Genomic DNA, 18,806 nt, shown 5'->3' with positions numbered 1-18,806 from the left:
TTTTGGCGGTCCGGGCTGGGGATTCGAACCCGCCACCTTAGGTGTACGTGGCTGGTGCCTTAGCCCGCTGAGCTATAGGCGCCGAGCCTCACTACCATTCTTGACAGTCACTTATTTCTGAGTTGCCATACCAAGAGTCAATTCTCAATCTTCATTCCATCTGGGAAGTCTGATATATTGACTAGTCTCTCCTGTGAAAACATTCTTCAGTTGACTTCTCAGACCCTGCACTCCCAGTTTTTCTCTCATGGCAATGGTTGGCTCTTTCTTCAGTCTCCTTTCCTGGTTCCTCTTCATTTCCCCAAACTATAAATGTCAGAGAGCTGTGGGGCTCAGAGGTCACATCTTCTCTTGAGCTACAAAACTCCTTGGTGATTACACCCAAACTTGCGATTTTAAAATACCATTTAAATGCCTCCCACACTCACAATCTCCAACTAGAATTCGACTTTGAACTCCAAGTTCATAAAAACAACTGTTCACTGAACAGCTCTATTTGTATGTCCAAGAGATATCTAACACATAATATGTCCTGTACTAAACAATAGTACTTTCAACCCTGCTTAACTTGTTCTTCTATACAGTTTTCCTCATTTCAGTAAATGGCAACTCCATCCTTTCAGCTGCTTAGGTCAAAGCCTTAAAGTCATCCTTGGTTCCTCTCTCTGAGAACCCTATTTCCATCCTGTCAATAAATTCTGTCAGCTCTGCCTTTAATCCACTCTCTGACTACTACTCACAAGCTTCAGCTATAAATCAACCCTATAAAAGAGCACTCATTAATAGACCATAGCACTAGGAGAAAGCTACTGAAAAGGTGTCCTGAGGCAAGAAATACACAAGAACAATCCATATTAATTTTGAAACAGACTCTCTGACCTTGTCTGGTTATTTTTATATTTGAGCATATTTATATTTAAGAATTTTAAACTGTTCTGGGAAATAAGTTCAGCTTTATATTGTTTCTATTAACATAATGCAATAGTGTTTAACAACTTCACTATTCATCATTCATATTTTCTCCCTACCCATATCAAATTTATAATATATAACCAAAGAAAGACCATACAAAGTGGCACTACGAAAAATACATTTCATGAACTGCTGAGTGAAAGAGTTAAGTCTCAGAAAATTATTCTACTTTATAATACTTGTACTTTTCCTTTTCTAATCAGATAGGTCTGCTTCATTAAGGAAACCTAAAGTGAAAATCTATATTTTCAGTAAAAGTAATTTAAGGATTTACTAATCACTCTATAGAAAGAATTCATAAGAACAAGCTCCTTTGTACTCTTAAGTATTATTTGGATGTAAAAAGCCCAACTTACAGATTTTCAAAACAAATGATTTTACTTCAAAAGAAACATTAACAAATCTATGGTCACTAAGTCCTCAATATTATAACCAATAGGGTCCATGAAGAAGTAAGACCACAGATAAAAATACTGGTTTAGGGCTCGGTGCCTACAGATCAGCAGCTAGGGCACCAGCTACATACACTGAAGCTGGCAGATTGGAATCCAGCCTGGGCCTGCCAAACAATAATGACAACTACCACCAAAAAATAGCCAGGTGTTGTGGCAGGCGCCTATAATCCCAACTACTTGGGAGGCTGAGGCAAGAGAATCACTTGAACCCAAGAGCTGGAGGTTGCTTTAAGCTGTGATGCCATATCACTCTACCCAGAGAGAAGTGGTAAGACTCTGTCTCAAAAAAAAAAAAACAAAACTGGTTTAGGATCGGCACCCGTAGCTCAGTGGTTAGGGTGCCAGCCACATACACTGAGGCTGGCAGGCTTGAACCCAGTCCAGGCCTGTCAAACAACAGTGACAACTAAAAAATAGCTGGGCGTTGTAGCAGGCACCTGTAGTCCCAGCTACTTGGGAGGCTGAGGCAAGAGAATTACTTAAGCCCAAGAGTTTGAGGTTGCTGTGAGCTGTGATGCTATAGCACTCTACTGAGGGCAACATAATGAGATTTGGTCTCAAAAAAAAAAAAAGTTAGTACTATTCCTTTTAAAGTTTTTAAACTCAATTTTTAATTAACTAAATGAAACAGAAATATGTCCCTTTTAACTTCTTGGTCTCTGAGCCTCTCTAGATGCACGTGAACTGTTCAGAATAAGCAATCAGTGATGTTCATTTCAGGTAACCGAACCTCTTTTCAAAACAAGAAATTCTAGTGAATGCCACAACAGCACTTTCTCTATTCTAGCCATCAAGGCTTAGAAAAAGTTTTGGCTGTCTACAATCTATCACTGAGTACTTCAACAGTAACAAAGGAGCCCTCTTGGAGAGTGGAAGGGAGTCAACAGAAGTAACCAGGTGAACTCAATAATGGAGATTTCTTTTATCTTTGCTTTAGATAAATGAGGAAGCAGTACTAGTACTCTCAAGATTTCTCTAGGAGCATTTGAATAATTTAATAAGTCAACTGTTTCAAGTTGCCAAATGGAAACAAATCTTTGGTATGTTGATTGTAAAGCAATTATTATTGAGTTCACTAATGAAACCAATCTAATAGGCTAAAAAAGTTCATTTCTATAATTATCATGAAATAGACGCCAGGCACAGTGGCTGAGACCTGTAATCCTAGCACTTTGGGAGAGCAAGGAAGGAGGATCTCTTGAGGCCAGAAGTTCAAGATAAGCCTGAGCAACACACTGTGAACCTGTCTCCACAAAAAATTAAAAAATAAAAAAAATAGCTAGGCTTGGTAGCATTTGCCTGCAGTTCCGGTACCACTGTGCTGACCCTGTCTCTTTTTAAATAAATACACACACACAAAATACAGATCTGAAAAGATTCTTGGCAGAAGTAGAATACTAAAGATGAAGAGTAGGGAAGTAGTTGATGACACTTGTATGTTTCATGGATGACATTTATCCCTACAAGGACCCTAGAGGGCAGAGTTCCAATTCCAACTCTATGAATAAGTATATAAAATTACATAACAGTAATTTTTAAAGAGACTCAAAATAATCATATGGAGGCTGCACATAGTGGCTCACATCTCTACTCCTAGCAGTGTGGGAGGCCAAGGTGGGAGGACTGCTTGAGGTCACGAGTTCAAGACCACCCTAAACAAAAGCAAGAACCTACCTCTACAAAAAAATAGAAAAATTATCTGGGCCTGATGGTAGTATCTCCCAGATACTCGGGAGACAGAGGCCGGAGGATAGCATCAGACCAGGCGTTTGACATAGCTGCAGTGAGCTATGTCAATGCCACTGAACTCTAGCCCAGGTGACAAGAGTGAGACAGTATCAAAACAATACAATAATGATAATTTAGGAATCATGAAAAATAGAAATGAATACTTTAGAGTACCTTTTAATAATGTTAAATATTAAGACGTATACTATTAACTACAATAATGTTAAAAAGAAGTTCAAAAAACAAAGACTATTCTGTATGCAGAGAACACACCACTAGAAGTGGTTCTGACATAGATCTAAAGTTATGGTTGGCATGGCGCCTGTGGCTCAAGCAGCTAAGGTACCAGCCACATACACCTGAGCTGGTGGGTTCGAATCCAGCCCGGGCCCACCAAACAACAATGACAGCTGCAACAACAAAAAAATTGGCCAGGTGTTGTGGCAGCTGCCTGTGTCCTAGATACTTAGGAGGTGAAGGCACAAGAATCACTTGAGCCCAGGAGCTGGAGGTTGCTGTGAGCTGTGATGCTACAGCACTCTACCCAGGGTGACTGCTTGAGGTTCTGTCTCAAAAAAAAAAAAAAAAAAGAGAAGTTATGGTTAAGGCCAGGCCCAGTGGTTCAATGCCTGTAATCCTAGCAGTCTGGGATACAAAGGCAGGAAGAATGCCTAAGCTCAGGAGTTCAAGAACAGCCTGAGCAAGATCCCATCTCTACTAAAAACAGAAAAACTAGCTGGATGTTGTGGCACGCACCTATAGTCCTAGCTTGTCAGGAGGCTGAGGCAAGAGAATTGCCTGTGCCCAAGAGTTTAAGGTTGCTATGAGCTGTGACTCCACAGCACTCTACCCAGGGTGACTGAGATTCTGTCTAAAAACTAAACAAATAATAAATAAGTAAAATACTAAAACAAAATAAGAAGTTATGTTAAATGGAACCATCTTTGTTTATTCACAAAGTAGCAATAACAATCTTTGCTTTTAGTTATCCCAAAACTAAGTTTTAGCTGTTAGGAGCATGCCATTTATAACAGTTTTCATAAGACATTATTGTTTTCTGTAAAGTTATTCAAATAGACTTTGCGTCAATTTAAGATTTCTTAGAATTCTCATCAATTGTTAATAAGACCACCTAAAACATTTAACTCTAATAAAACCTAATAACAAGCTGGGTGTGGTGGCTCACACCTGTAATCTTAGCACTCTGGGAGGCCAAGGCGGGTGGAATGCTTAAGCTCAGGAGTTCAAGACCAGCCAGGGCACAAGCAAAACCCCAGTCTCTAAAAAAAAAAAATAGTCGGGCATTGTGGTGGGCACCTGTCGTCCTAGCTACTTAGGAGGCTGAGCCAAGAGAATCACTTGAGCCCAAGAGTTTGAGGTTGCTGTGAGCTATGACTCCATAGCACTCTACCGAGGTTGACAAAATAAGACTCTGCCTAAAAAAAAAAAAAGACCTAATGATAAAACAATCTAAATATTGAACTTACATCAATATCTGACTGATATCACCATCTAGGGAAGCTTTCCCTCATCACTGCATTTTAAAGAAAATCCTACAAAATTGTCATTTAATCTCACTTAAATTTTAAGTTACAAAACCACAATTTCTGTATTCAATGAAAAAACCATAATCGATCATTCTTCAAATACTGTGCATCAAAACTATACCCCTGGCATTAAGCTACACACTAAATACAGACAATGGAGATAAAGGTCCATGTTATCTAAAGGTTACTTTTGGGGACTTTTCCCATTTAAAAAGGATTAGAAGAGGTTAGCATAAAGGCATATGTATGGAGAACCCTCTAGTAAGGCACAGATGGAGAAGGAACTGCTTCACTGTTTAAGAATGGACCAATGTGCTCAGTCTTATTTGATTCCAAATCCTTCCCTTGTGCAACTCACTTCCATCACTAATGTCTCTCATTATTAAGTCTCCCAAATACTAAGTACCTTCTACATGATTAGTAAAGCAAGGAGAGAGGATAAGCATTTTCAAAATTACTGACATTAAATCTTGTCTCTAATAACCTCACCCCTTATGAAGTAAAAAGGTATGTTGCTATAACATGGTTTAAGTAAATAGTTCCACAACTCTACATTCCTCATAAGGTGTTTAGGTATCTGCCAGGCACAAGATTATTCATGCTCATGATGTCAGCAACATATACATGGATCTCTAAAAAAATAACAACTATACTTTAAAAGAAATTAAGTATTTTCCCACCTGAAGACAGAACATTTTACAAACTGGAAAGATTTGGCAAACAGCTAACGTTACCTCTGTTCCAATTCCAGGTTGTACGCCAGAGTATACACTGTCTGGTGGAGGACCACCGTACTTCCTCTGTCCTGTGGTTACATCCAGAGTATAACCAGTCCTCTCAAGCAAGGCCTAGGGATAATTATACATCTGTTTATACTTGAATAGTAAATCACTCACACACCTAAAATCAGTATGATAATCTTTTCCAAACAGAACCCCAACATCTTAGGATGTATATTTTTCAAGTAGGTAGATTGCTCCCACTTTATTTTACTGCTCTTTTCTGTAAATTTTTTTTTTTTTTGAGACGGAGCCTCAAGCTATCCCCCTGGGTAGAGTGCCATAGCATCACGCTCACAGCAACCTCCAACTCCTAGGCTCAAGCGAGTCTCCTGCCTCAGCCTCCCAAGTAGCTGGGACCACAGGCGCCCGCCACAACGCCTGGCCATTTTTTGGTTGCAGCCATCATTGTTGTTTGGCGGGCCCGGGCTGGGGATTCGAACCCGCCACCTTAGGTGTATGTGGCTGGCGCCTTAGCTGCTTGAGCCACAGGCATTGAGCCCTTTTCTGTAAATTTAATGGAAAGAGTTATAGGTAAATTAAGTCTCTAAGCACATACCACTTTTTGGTTATAAATGAGACCAGGAAAAAGTAGAGATTATTAAAAACTTCTAACTGACCCCTGGTACCTATTCATATTTGTCTATTGGTCATCTTTCAGCCCCTGAACTTCAGTTAGACTGCTTTCCTTATTTGTTCCTTTTACGTACCAGAGTTTATTTCTACCAGGGATTCTTTTCAAATAAAATGTTCTCGTCCTTAAAAAGTCAGTAGAAGCCCTATCTCCTTCATGCAGTTTTTCTCACTTACTACAGCTTCTCATTTACTACTGCTCACATTCTTCTCTTTCTACTCTATTGTACTTAAAGTTTCATAGCATAAGTTTTATTTTGTTTGATCCTTTTATCTGTTTTGTACTCTGGCTATATCAGAAGCTCCCTAAAAACTAGAAAATCTCTCATATAGCTATTTGGCAATTGCCAAATAAATATACTCAGGTTTCAAAAATTAACTAAAACTTTAAGTTTCCTAATTACCAAACTTCCTCACATCATCATATTAAGAGTAATCACAGGCCAGTGTGGTGGCTCGCATCTATAATACTAGCACTCAGGGAGGCCAAGACGGCAGCATTGTTTAAGCTCAGGAGTTTGAGACCAGCCTTGGCAAAGCTAGACTCCATCTCTACTAAAACTAGAAAAACTTAGCTGGGTGTTGTGACAGGCCCCTGTAGTGCCAGCTACTTGGGAGGCTGAAGCAAGAGGATCGCTTGAGCCCAAGAGTTTGAGGTTGCTACAGCACTCTACCCAGGGTAGAGTATTCCTAGGAAATGTGGAAAGAACCATCTAATGACATCATTAAATTTAATCTCATTACAATTACCCAAATCAAGTTTTACCTTGATCTTTGCTTCATCAGGTCCTTTTGTGGACTCCTGCACCTTGCTCCCCTGTTTCTCTCTTTGCCTATAGGTCTTCATAACTCCACATAAAAATGCACTCTTGTTCTAGAACAGACAAGTAATTCAATAAAAAGAATCACCAGAAATATCTGAAGGGACAAATACATAACTAAAATTTAAATTTTGGAAGGCTGGGATTTTAAGAAAATATATACTTCATTCATTTAACAATTTGTTGAGTGTTAACTATGAACTCTAGAAACTGGAGCAGACAGTAGTAAAACAGTGCAGAGCCAGGAAAGGTGCCTCATGCCTATAAACCTAGTACTCTGGGAGGCCAAGGCCAGATGATCTCTCGAGCTCAGGAGTTCAAGAGGAGCCTGAGGCTCAGCGCCTGTGGCTCAAGTGGCTAAGGCGCCAGCCACATACACCTAAGGTGGCGGGTTCGAATCCAGCCCAAGTCGCCAAACAATGATAGTTGCAACCAAACAATGGCCAGGCGTTGTGGCAGGCTCCTGTGGTCCCAGCTACTTGGGAGGCTGAGGCAGGAGACTCGCTTGAGCCCAGGAGTTGGAGGTTGCTGTGAGCTGTGATGCCACAGCACTCTACCCAGGGGACAGCTTGAGGCTCTGTCTCAAAAAAGAAAAAAAAGAGGAGCCTGAGGAGGAGTGAGACCCTGTCTCTACTTAAAAAAAGAGAGAGACGGCTTGGCTCCTGTAGCACAGTGTTTAAGGGAAGAACCACATACCCTGAGGATAGCAGTTCGAACTGGGCTGAGGCCAGCTAAACAACAATGACAACTGCAACAAAAAACAGCTGGGCATTGTGGTGGGTGCCTGTAGTCCCAGCTACTTAAGAGGCTGAGGCAAGAGAACTGCTTAAGCCTGAGTTTGAGGTTGCTGTAAGCTGTGACACCACGGCACTCTACCAAGGGTGACATAGTGAGACTTTGTCTTAAAAAAAAGAAAGAAAAAAATATAAGCTGGGTATTGTGGTGGGAGCCTGCAGTCCAACTACTTGGGAGACTGAGGCAGGAGGATCACCTGAATCCAGAGTTTGAGGATGCTAAGAGCTAGTCTGATTATCAGGGCACTCTAGCCTGGGGCAACAAAGTATGACTCTGTCTCAAAAGGAAAAAATAAAACAAAAACAGTGTGGACCTCAGGAAGCTTACCTTATACGCTGGGAAAACAGTCTTCCATTTCTTGATATTTAACTGCACCTGGACTATCTTTGCCAGATATCTGAGACTATTCCTCCCACCTACATTTTACTCCAAGATAATAAAACAGGATGAAATAACCTAAAAATATTAAAAATCTGCACAATTTAAACATCTAAAAACCTATATGAACAATCACTACACTGTGGCTTTAAGTTTTTATAGTAAGTTACTGCAGAAAAGGGTGGGGGAAAACTTTTGCCTTATACTCAGGCTTCTGAAACTCTGCTACAGATTTTCTGTTCCTTTACACTATATTTTGTTTTAAAAAAAATTCACAAACAAAAATACCACTTCTCCACAGGAAAAAAAAATAGTTAAAATAATTTCAGGTCATTAGTTGTTCAAAGACATTTCTGAGTAATGACCTTACCTGAACATGTGATAAGTCACTTTCTTTGAACTGTTGTAGTACAGACAGAGCTCCTTCTTCATTAAATTCCCTGAGAGCATCAATTGCTCTTTCATCAAGATCAACATAAGCTACCAATCCTAAAAATTAAATTAAAGAGAGGTAACATTACTGCAACAAAAGGGTAATCTAAACTCTCCTACCGACATTTAATTAAGAACTGTTATATTCAATATCACTAACAACCTAAACTTTCATTTAACTACATGTATATATATATGCAGCTATGCAAATACTACAAAGGTTGAGTATATATGAAAATAAAAGATAAAATATCAACACCCCAAACATAAATTTCAATTTCCATATTCTCTCTTACACACACCCCCAAAACCACAAAAATCCTGACACCCATTTCCCACTCCCCAAATGGTGTTAAGTCTTTAAAGTTAATTCTGATGTACATACTGTACTACAGATTAATCATTAACATAACAGATTTGGGGTTATATTAAAGTGATAAGAATATATTGTATTTCCCAAGGATAAACCTTCAAATTGTACACTGTTACACTTATTGCTAACCATGTAAGAGGCGGGGGAAAATATAAGAACCAATTTTACTAAATAATTCTTTCCACTCTCCAAAAAGTGTCAAAGGTATTCTCTCCTTAACACCAGATATAAATTAAAATGCATTAGTTTATCTGAGCATCTTCTTTGCTGCAGTCAGAATGTGGAAAGGCATAATTTTAAACTCTTCTACAAATTCAAATGCAGCTTGATTAATCAATTCTGAAAGTCATATTTTAAGGCATTCTTTGTTCTTCTGAGATAAGTTAAGATTCAAAAGATGCTGTGGCATTCACAACACTGACTATCAATAATGACAATCTTTCAAATGGGAATAAGAACTTTATGGACTTATAAATAAACTATACAGAAAATATATGTACTGCATTCTATATATGTAGTATATTTAACAACACACAGAACATCTACATTTAAAATATAATTTCTTAAGTTGGTTAAGTTTGTGTTATATTTATATATGCATTGTATTTCAGAATTGATCCAATGGAAAATTAAATTACTTCCATCTGCACCCATGCAGATTAAAACCCCCAAATCCATATGAGCTAACATCAAAAGTAACTCCATTTTGGTAAAAAGCCACAAAGAACTTTATTCCACACTGTAAATAAATTTTAAACAAATGTAATGCCAACTGCAGAGTTACTTAAAAAAAAAAAAAAAGTTACCATGATTTGTTTTAAAAGTCCAAATGAGGCAAGGCACCATGGCTCACGCTTATAATTCCAGTGCTTTAAGAGACTGGGATAGAAGGATCACTTGAGGCCAGGAGTTAGAAATTAGCCTAGGCAAAATAGCAAGACCCCACTTCAACAACAAAATTTTTTTTAATTAGCTAGGCATAGTGGTGCATGCCTGTAGGACTAGCTACTCAAGAGGCTGAGGCAGGAGGGTCGCTTGAGCCCAGAAGTTTGAGGTTACAATGAGCTATATGATCAGGCCACTGCACTCCAGCCTGGCTTACAGAGAAAGAGCCTGTCTCTTAAAAAAAAAAAAAAAAAAAAGCCCAAAACAAGCATGCCTAAATAGAGTTTCCTTACTTGAATATTCATACTACCACCCAAAGCCACAACTTAGGACACCCATCAATCCATTCTTTCAATCCAAGCCTACACCCAAACCATCAACCTCTTACCAATAACAAAACACTCACTCTACATGAAAACATCTCTCAACAGATCACTGCCAATTAACTATGGCAGAATGTCACAGAAAGTTCCTGACGACTGATTTTCAAATGGGACCATCACCCAAGAGTCATTTTTACAAGTCATTTTAGTGTCTAAAATTATCCTGAGCTTCCCAGATTTAAAAATTGTTTAAGGACAAAAAACCCAGCTATTTGTTACTACTGTACTTAAGACACATTTGTGAGTGAAACAACTCAATTCTCTCTCTCAGAATCTAGATAGGAACACAAAACTCAAGAGGAAGAAAGTTTCCATCTATGGCCCCTGAGGAGGAGGACACATTTATTTATGAACAACACTCCCTAAGGGCAAATCTCTTCTTTCCCTCTTAAAAACTTCAAACCAACATACAACCAACCATATTAAGATGTTCAAAATTTGCTTAAGCACTTAACAGTGGAACTTCTAGGTTTAAAAAAAAAAAGCAGCTGTTACAAACCAAACACTTCCAAATTACTGAGAGATGTGGGTTTCTATCTTTTAGAAACTAGACAGGCCACAAACTCTCAAGGAGTCTGACATTTATTATCATTTCAGACAATACAATCTAAACTATTCCTCTTACTATGCCACCTAATCAGACCTAAGCTCATTTAGCAATCACTTTAAGAAGCTAAAAGTAGAAAAGTAAAAGCAAAATGATGACTGATTTAGATTAAGAAATAAATGCAAAATTTGGTACACTGAAACATACATTTTAATTGGTGGAAAATCTAAGACAAATTGATGTACTGTCCTGAAACAACTAAGACTGCATATTCAACACTAAGAAGGCTTCAAAATAATGAAATAAGAGTATCAATGTCAAACCCAATATGCCCTCAATAAAGGGAAAGTAACAAACATTCAACTCTACAGATCAGAAACAATAAGTATTATTTAACCTTAAAAATCTATAAAATTCAAAGTGGTTTGCCCTCACTTTCATAACCAGTCAGAAACAAGAAATGCATATTATACCTGTCTGAAATATTTCATCAAGTCTTTCTGCCACCTTCTGTGGGAGGCCTGCCTCTATCAGTGTCTTGTAGTGTTCTGTGTGAGTTACACTGGAAGTATCCATTGGTTCTTCCTCTTCTTTTAACTGTACCGCATTACCATTCACCTGATTAGCCATTTTAATATGCTGCTGGAAAAAATTCAGGAGCTATATTACATTAAGCCAGAAATAACTAGTTTGTAGGACAATGCATGATTTATCTAAACTAATTTGTATACATGCTGCTAATAACCTCTATCAAAATAATATTTTATTTTATGCCTTCTGTGATGTCTCTGACCTAAATTGGCCATAATAATCCTGTAAAATCCCGAAAATGTACATGGAAGCATTAGCTCTTTAAGGAACTTCATGTACACCAGGTTAAATAAAGCTATTAACTTACTGAAGACAATCGCTGAGTAACAAAAGCAGCTGTTGTGTCCTGGTGAGCAGATAAACAAATCACCACAAAATCCTAAAAGCCCTTCAGCTCTCAATTCTTACAGTGTTTTTTAAAATTTTGGTTTAACAACAGAATGAACACCCACAGACCACTTAATTTTAAAGACTTTCAAATTTTCCTAACTGCTTCAAATACAATATAGGTGTGAAGTGCCCTGTTGTCTCTAGTTCAACATGCTGGTGGTTTGGGTTTTCTGGATCTCAAACAAAAAAACACAACTTGACATTAAGTTTTGTTCTAAGATTAATTTGCTACTCCCATTCACAGATTTAAAAGAAAAAATGACCAAGTTTAAAAGCTAAACAATTGTTTTAAGGCAACAGTAAGTGAGCTACAGTTCAGGTTACTTCTTTAAAAAAAAAAAAGTGAGTACATGTTGGGTTTTTCATATCAGTAAAATTAAGATGCAAAAACATACTGTAATGGAAAACTAACTTCTTCCAATTATCTCAACAAACACTACCTAATTAGGACAACTTCAGTCAGATGTCTCAGATTAACCTACCGAAAGTCATTTTGTACATTTCACCTTCACATAATGCTAAAATGGAACAATTCCCTAAAGGGAGAGAGTAAATAATAAAACCATACAAGGCCAGTTCTCTATACTGCCTCAAAAGACAGGGAATTAAAGTGCATTTGTCTGTGGCGAAATTATAATGTGATGAAGATAATAGGCAGCAGAATAAAAGACATTGTAACACACACTGAAATAAGACATGAAGGTGGATCCCAAGAAAAAAACCTACTTTTCTTGATGAAACTCAAGATACCTAGTCATCTATAAAGAAAATACAAGTCTCCTAAAAAGCACTAAGACACATAAGATAACCACACGGCTTAAAGCAACTTCCCTTCATTTCAAAGTCCACTTATATTTAGTTGAAGTTAATGAAAAAGGAGGGAAGACCAAGAAGAAAAGAAGGTAATAAAGAAGAGGAAGAAGAAAGGAAAATGCAAAAAGGGTTACTTCTGAAAATGAGATAAATGACTTCTGATGATTACAAAACATTAAGACTTGACAGCCCTCTAATATCTATATAGACGCAGACTGTGGTTAAACTCAGGGTGAATAAATTGTTTCTCAATGCAAGCATCAAATTCTGATGAACTAGCCAAAGTGGAAACATTTGAAACTGGCACACTCTTGATCAAGAAACTATATTGTGTGAGATGAACATGTTTGCTAATTAACACAAAGTATTTGTACAAAGATGCATCCTAAGATCCAAAATCTCTTTACGAACATATAGTTCTGTTTCTCCATGCTTCCCCCACCCCCAAATACTAAATTAAGATCGTCAGGACTCAGAAGCTCTTAGTATCACAAGACCCTTTATAGTATTGCACCTGTGAATATTATTAGTCACAGAAAAGAGGCAAATTTTTAACGGAAAAGTTCAATGAACACTTGTTAAGGTAGGGTTTTTTTAAGTGTGTAAAGCAAAAAGATAAGTTGTATATTAAGCCCAAGATAAATATTTTTGACTACCATTCATCGCAAAGGCTCTACAAGTTGATACTGAAATTGGTTAAAATGTCCAAAAAGTTTGTAAACTTTAACAAAAAACGTAATAGTTTCCAGAAAATAAAACCCTCAGATCAAGGAAAAATCTCACTTCAAGCCACATACAAAGTGCTCATTTAAAAAAGACTTTTATGTCATATAAGACTATATAAAACTCATGTCAATTCAACACAATGCCACACAGCCAAACCATAATTCTGGATGCAGCAAATATACTAATGCGATTGGAATCATTTGATCTAAATTTTTGCAAAAAGGAGAAACGTAAAGATTTTAAAGGGCTGCTGGGAGATTTGGGAAGTCAGCACTAGCTCTTCGACTTCTTCTAAACCTCTGTGTAAATTCTTCATATTAAGAGACGGGCTTTAAAAGAACCAACGAAATGAAAACTAACGGTTATCTTCATGGCTTAGGAGTGTCAAGCCCTTATCCTACGACTGACTCAAGAGACATAAATTGAGCCTCTCGAGGACAGCAAAAATCTCAAACAGGTAGTGTGAAAGGACTGAACCTTTTAGGAACCCGTTGGCTCTAATTTTTTAATTTTGACAATACGGTTACTGCCGTACAAGAAAAAGAATCCCCTTTCCAATTTAGTGCGCCTATGACATTCTTAGAATTTTATATCTCAGGCGCCGCTTGAAGCCAAAGTTTGACGGCGTCTAGTAGTCATTTTTTCCTTCAAATCTCGGCTCATAGCATGCAGAATGGGGGAGGGGAAGGAAGCTGCCCCCACAAATCGGCCTTATCCTCTTGTACTCACACAAAAGTTTTCTCTCGGCTCAGGTAACCCTGGGATTTGCACCCCGCCCTCTGCCCACCCCACTTCTCTGGCCCGTCCTGATTATCAACACATCCCACTCCTGGCTAGGCCGGCCGGGACTGGAGCGAAGCAGATTCCGCGGAGAGAAGCAATAGCGCCGTGGACGCCGAAGGGCCTTCGCCTGGCCCGGCCGCATGGAGCGGCGGGCGGAGGCGGGAAAAGCACGGCCAGCCCCGGCAGGCCACGCGGAAAGCGTCCCGCGGGCCAGACCGTAGGCTGGAGGCTGGAGGGAAGTGGAGAGATGAGCAGGGCCGAGAAGGCGCTTCAGCAGCCCTGGGCCCACAGCTGCGCGGCCGGACGAGGCCGAAGCCGCCCCCAACCCATCCCCACCCCCACCTCGGGGCGTCGGGAGCGAAAACGAAACAGGGGACAAGGCGCGGAGCCTAGGCCGGGCCGAGTCGGGTCGGATCGGGGCTCCCGGCCCCTCCCCCCACGGGCCAGCGCGAGACTCACCCGAGCAGAGCAGGGGCCGGCGGCTGGGCCCGTGAGAATCAGCGCGAGGCGCTTTGAAAACGACTAGAAATGGCGCGCGCGCCACCCCCTACCCCCCCTCATGGACAGAGACGCGATCCCGGCAGCACGCGGGGTTTCCCGGAACTGCTTCCAGGGACTCCGAGCTGCTGGGCAATCACTGAGCGAGGCGGCTTGACAGGCACTTTAGGCGACCAATAGTAGAGAGGTGAAGACGACCACGCCGGACGACTCGAGAGCCAATCGATGAAGCTGTCGGCTGAGCCAATGAGGGTACTCAGCGCTGCTGGCTGAGATGCCTCCGGGGCGGGGGCCGGCACACAAAGGGGCCTGTGGTGGGATCCCCTGGTGGCGGCGAGACTTGGGGGCACCAGGCCCTGGGTGGCCGAGGCTCCTCCCCCCGTCGTCGGCAGCCGAAGCAAGAACGAAAATCCAGGTCTAGCGCCGCGTGGCCGCCTCCGGAGCCCCGCCCCCTATGGTCCGCGCCGGCCTCGCTCCGCCATGGTGCTCCCATCCTGTAGCCGGTGCCGCTACACTCCAGAGTCCTCCCTCGCTCCGCCGCGGCCGCCGTTTCTCCCGGGCACGCCCTTCGCCACGCGTTCAGATCTCTCTCCAGGTCATCTTTTTGGCTTTAGTTAGGGTACGACTTGAAGACAATTTGTCTCTTCGTTTTGCAGGAAGATTTTGTATAGAAAATCATCCCGTGGATAGATCGGAAAACTGCCTCTTTCCCTCCGTGGCTCCCTTGCACACATTGTTAGTGGGAACGCGGAGTGAGAGAAATCGCTGAATTGGGCAGGACTCAAAAGCAGTGTGTAACACAAATGATAGAGCAAAGACCTTTTCCCACGGGGTTCGATCTAATTAATATTCATAAAGGAGATAAAGCAAATATCTCTCATCTATGAATCAAAAGAACTATACAGGGAAAGGGGTAGTTCCCAAAGGAGACCGATTCCTGTTATTTCTAAACTTATTCCCTACCTTCCACCCTTCTACCTTCCAGGTTAGCTGTCCTCACCTTAGTCCAAACATACCTCATCCTACGGAAACCTTCCTAATCCACTTCTGTAGAGCCAGCCCTCTTCCCACCTCCAGTGTTCAACGCCTACCCTTCCTAAGGAGTGGAGGAGGTCCAGCAGTGCTCTGCTGGATTTCCAGATGACTAGAGAGCCTTACATTTATTAGAACCTGTATAAATGGCGCGCGCGCGCGCCACCTTCTCACCCCGGCTCATGGACAGAGACGCGATCCCGGCAGCACGCGGGGTTTATCTCTAGCACCTGGGGAGGGGGTAAGCCAAAATCTAATTATTGAAAACTGCTATGTGACCAGTTCGGAGCTAAATTCAAAGTTTGTGTTATGGGGTATGAAACTTTAAAAAAAAATGCTGGGCTCTTTAAGAAAAATAATACAGGGCGTTGTGGCAGGTGCCTGTATTCCCAGCTACTCGAGAGGCTGAGGCAAGAGGATCACTTAAACCCAGGAGTTGGAGGTTGCCGTGAGCTGTGACGCCACAGTACTCTACCAAGGGCGATAAAGTGAGACTCTGTCTCTGAAAAACAAAAAAGAAAGAAAAGAAAAGGAAAATAATATAAAATGACAAATACAAATTTAGAAAATCTTGGAAGGGCATTGTAAAAGTGAGAGTTTGAACCTTAAACGTTATTAACTTCACATATATCTGCCTATGGCTTCCGGATTTTTCACCTCTTTTGTGCCATTTGAAAATCTGGTAAAAGCAAGGATGTCCTCTCGGTTTTAATGCATAAAATAAAATACATACCATTACAAAAGAAATCATTATGTTTAAATACAGTTGGAAAATGTATTTTAAAAACAAATTTGTGATGTAGTAATCTTTAACATTAAATATCAAGCTCTTGCAGCAGGTCCAATAACTACTGAAATTGTTAAGTGATATTTCAAGAAATCTGACAATAATAAAGTGAAATGAAAAAGATTTATACAGGGTTGGCGCCGGTAGCACAGTGGTTACGGTGCCAGCCACATGCACAGACGCTGGCCTGTTTGAACCTGGCCGGGGCCACCTAAACAATGAACAACTGCAACAAAAAAATAGCTGGTCATTGTGTCGAGCGCCTGCAGTCTCAGCTACTCGGGAGGCTGAGGCGAAAGCCCAAGAGCTGGAGGTTGCTGTGAGCTGTGATGCAACAGCACTAAGGACAACAAAGTGAGACTCTGTCTTAAAAAAAAAAAAAAATACAATGGCTCACGCCTGTAATCCCGACACTCCAGGAAGTTGAGGTATGAGGTGGATGGATCGCTGGCGCTCAGGAGTTCCAGACCAGCTGGAGCAAGAGCCAGACCCCACCTGTAAAAAATAGCTGGGCATTGTGGCAGGTGCCTATAGCCCCATCTACTTGGAGGGTGAGGCAAAACATTCACAATGGGAAATAAATGCTAAATTTCAGATGAACATTAGTAAAATCATTTTTTTCTTTCTTTCTTTCTTTTTTTTTTTTTTTTGCGGTTTTTGGCCAGGGCTGAGTTTGAACCCACCACTTCCGGCATATGGGGCCGGCGCCCTACTCCTTGAGCCACAGGCGCCACCCCAAATCATTATTTTTCCATTCCAGTTGAAGGACCCCTGAATTCCATTCAGAGACTTGTTTTAAGTTCATTGTTATCCAATATTTTCTAAGGTAATATTTCATATATTATACCACGTAGTCTAGAAGGTATACTCCACCTTTTCGGACCATCTGTATTGATTTTTTATTTAAAAAGATCGCCACCAAAAAAATTATAGATACAGATATTCATAAGTTCAATATTCCACAAATATTTATTGCATACCCTCTACAGAGAAATCACTGAATTAAGAGTAGGAAATAGCCAGTGGCTCACCCCTGTAATCCTAGCACTCTGAGAGGCTAGGTGGTTGGATTGCTTGAGCTCAAGAGTTCAAGACCAGCCTGAGCAAGAGTGAGACCCATCTCTACTAAAAATAAAAAAACTAACTGGGCATTGTGGTGGGTGCCTGTAGACCCAGCTACTCGGGAGACTGAGGCAAGGGATCCCTTGAGCCCAAGAGTTTGAGGTTGCTGTGAGCTATGATGCCATAGCACTCTACCCAGGACAACAGGGAAGGGAAAAGGAGGGAAGGGAAGAGTAGGAAAAAAGGGGAAAGCGAAGAGAGGAAAAGAAAGAGCAGTCCAGGTAGGATAGTTAAATCTATTTAAATAACCAGGTGTGATGGAATGCTCCTGTAGTCCCAGCTGCTGATGTAGGAATCCCTTGAGCCCAGGAGTTTGAATCTTGCCTGAGCAATATAGCAAGACATTGTCTCTAAAAAACAAAACAAAAATCCACTTTCAGGCTAGGCATGGTGGCTCATACCTATAATCCCAACACTTTGGGAGGCTGAAGGAGGAGGATTACTTCAACATAGTGAGACCTCCCTCTCTAAAAAAATTTTTTTAATTACCTGGGCTAGTGGTGTGCTCCTGTCGTCCTACCAACTCAGGAGGCTGAGGCAATAGGATCACTTGAACCCAGGAGTTCAAGGTTGCAGTGAGCTATGATCCAGCACTGCACTCCAGCCTGGACAACAGAGTGAGACACTGTCTCTAAAAAACAAATGAAAAATAGTGGTGAACTCTAAGTCACAACATTCTTCCATTCCAGAACAGTGGATTTCTTGGCTCATCACCAGGACCTTGGCCCACTCAACCCACTGACACTGAACTTTGCAGCCTTTTAAAAAAGACAGACAGGCACAGTGGCATGAACCTGTAGTCCTTCCGGAGGCTGAAGCAGGAAGATTTCTTGAGCCCAGGAGTTTAAGTACAGACATAGACCCCTCTGCCATTTCTTTAAAAAGAGAGAGAGAGAGAAATAAAAAGAAATTTAGGCTAAATTCTAGAAATTGAATTCTAGGAGACTGTTGTGCTTAACTCCATTGAGTTGTAATTATGTTAAGTCTTTCCTGTAGGCTAGCAGAAAAGCCATATGCTGTACATGTTTTATAGAGGCATTACTGTAAGCTTTTAACTAAAATCCAGTAGAGGCCATGTGCAACGGCTCACACCTGTAATCCTAGCACTCAGAGAGGCTGAGGAGGGTAGATCAAATTTTCCACATTTTCTTTTCTTTCTTTCTTCTGCTTCTTCTTCTTCTTTTTTTTTTTTTTTTTTTTTTTTTTGGAGGACATGAGATTATGCTGAAAGAGAGGAAATATATCTTAACCAAAATGGTGAGCAACTTGTGATACACCCGCCTCGGCCTCCCACAGCGCTGGGACAACAGGCGTGAGCCACCACACCTGGCCAATT

At 40.8% G+C, this 18,806-nt stretch overlaps 1 protein-coding gene across 3 annotated transcripts in view; it reads right to left on the bottom strand.

Moving 5' to 3' along the window:
* Positions 1-14,644, bottom strand: part of HNRNPR (heterogeneous nuclear ribonucleoprotein R) — a 38,993-nt gene extending 24,349 nt beyond the window's left edge. The window contains exons 1-5 of one of the 3 annotated variants that reach the window (XM_023509667.1): positions 14,491-14,641; positions 11,202-11,370; positions 8,479-8,597; positions 6,881-6,988; positions 5,437-5,550 (exon numbers count right to left, since the gene is read on the bottom strand). In XM_023509667.1, the coding sequence (XP_023365435.1) occupies positions 5,437-5,550; positions 6,881-6,988; positions 8,479-8,597; positions 11,202-11,358 (498 nt within the window). In that variant the 5' untranslated portion in view covers positions 11,359-11,370; positions 14,491-14,641. Of the gene's footprint in view, positions 1-5,436; positions 5,551-6,880; positions 6,989-8,478; positions 8,598-11,201; positions 11,371-14,490 lie in introns of all 3 variants that reach the window. The other 2 variants (XM_012801541.2, XM_003783804.2) reach the window with 2 other exon arrangements.
* Positions 14,645-18,806: the final 4,162 nt, after the last annotated feature.

Source organism: Otolemur garnettii, unplaced genomic scaffold, assembly GCF_000181295.1.
Source record: "Otolemur garnettii isolate 467f Iridium unplaced genomic scaffold, OtoGar3 scaffold00009, whole genome shotgun sequence".
Lineage (NCBI taxonomy): Eukaryota > Metazoa > Chordata > Mammalia > Primates > Galagidae > Otolemur > Otolemur garnettii.
Note: the sequence above shows the minus strand (reverse complement) of the source record. Positions and strands in the feature narration are given on the sequence as shown.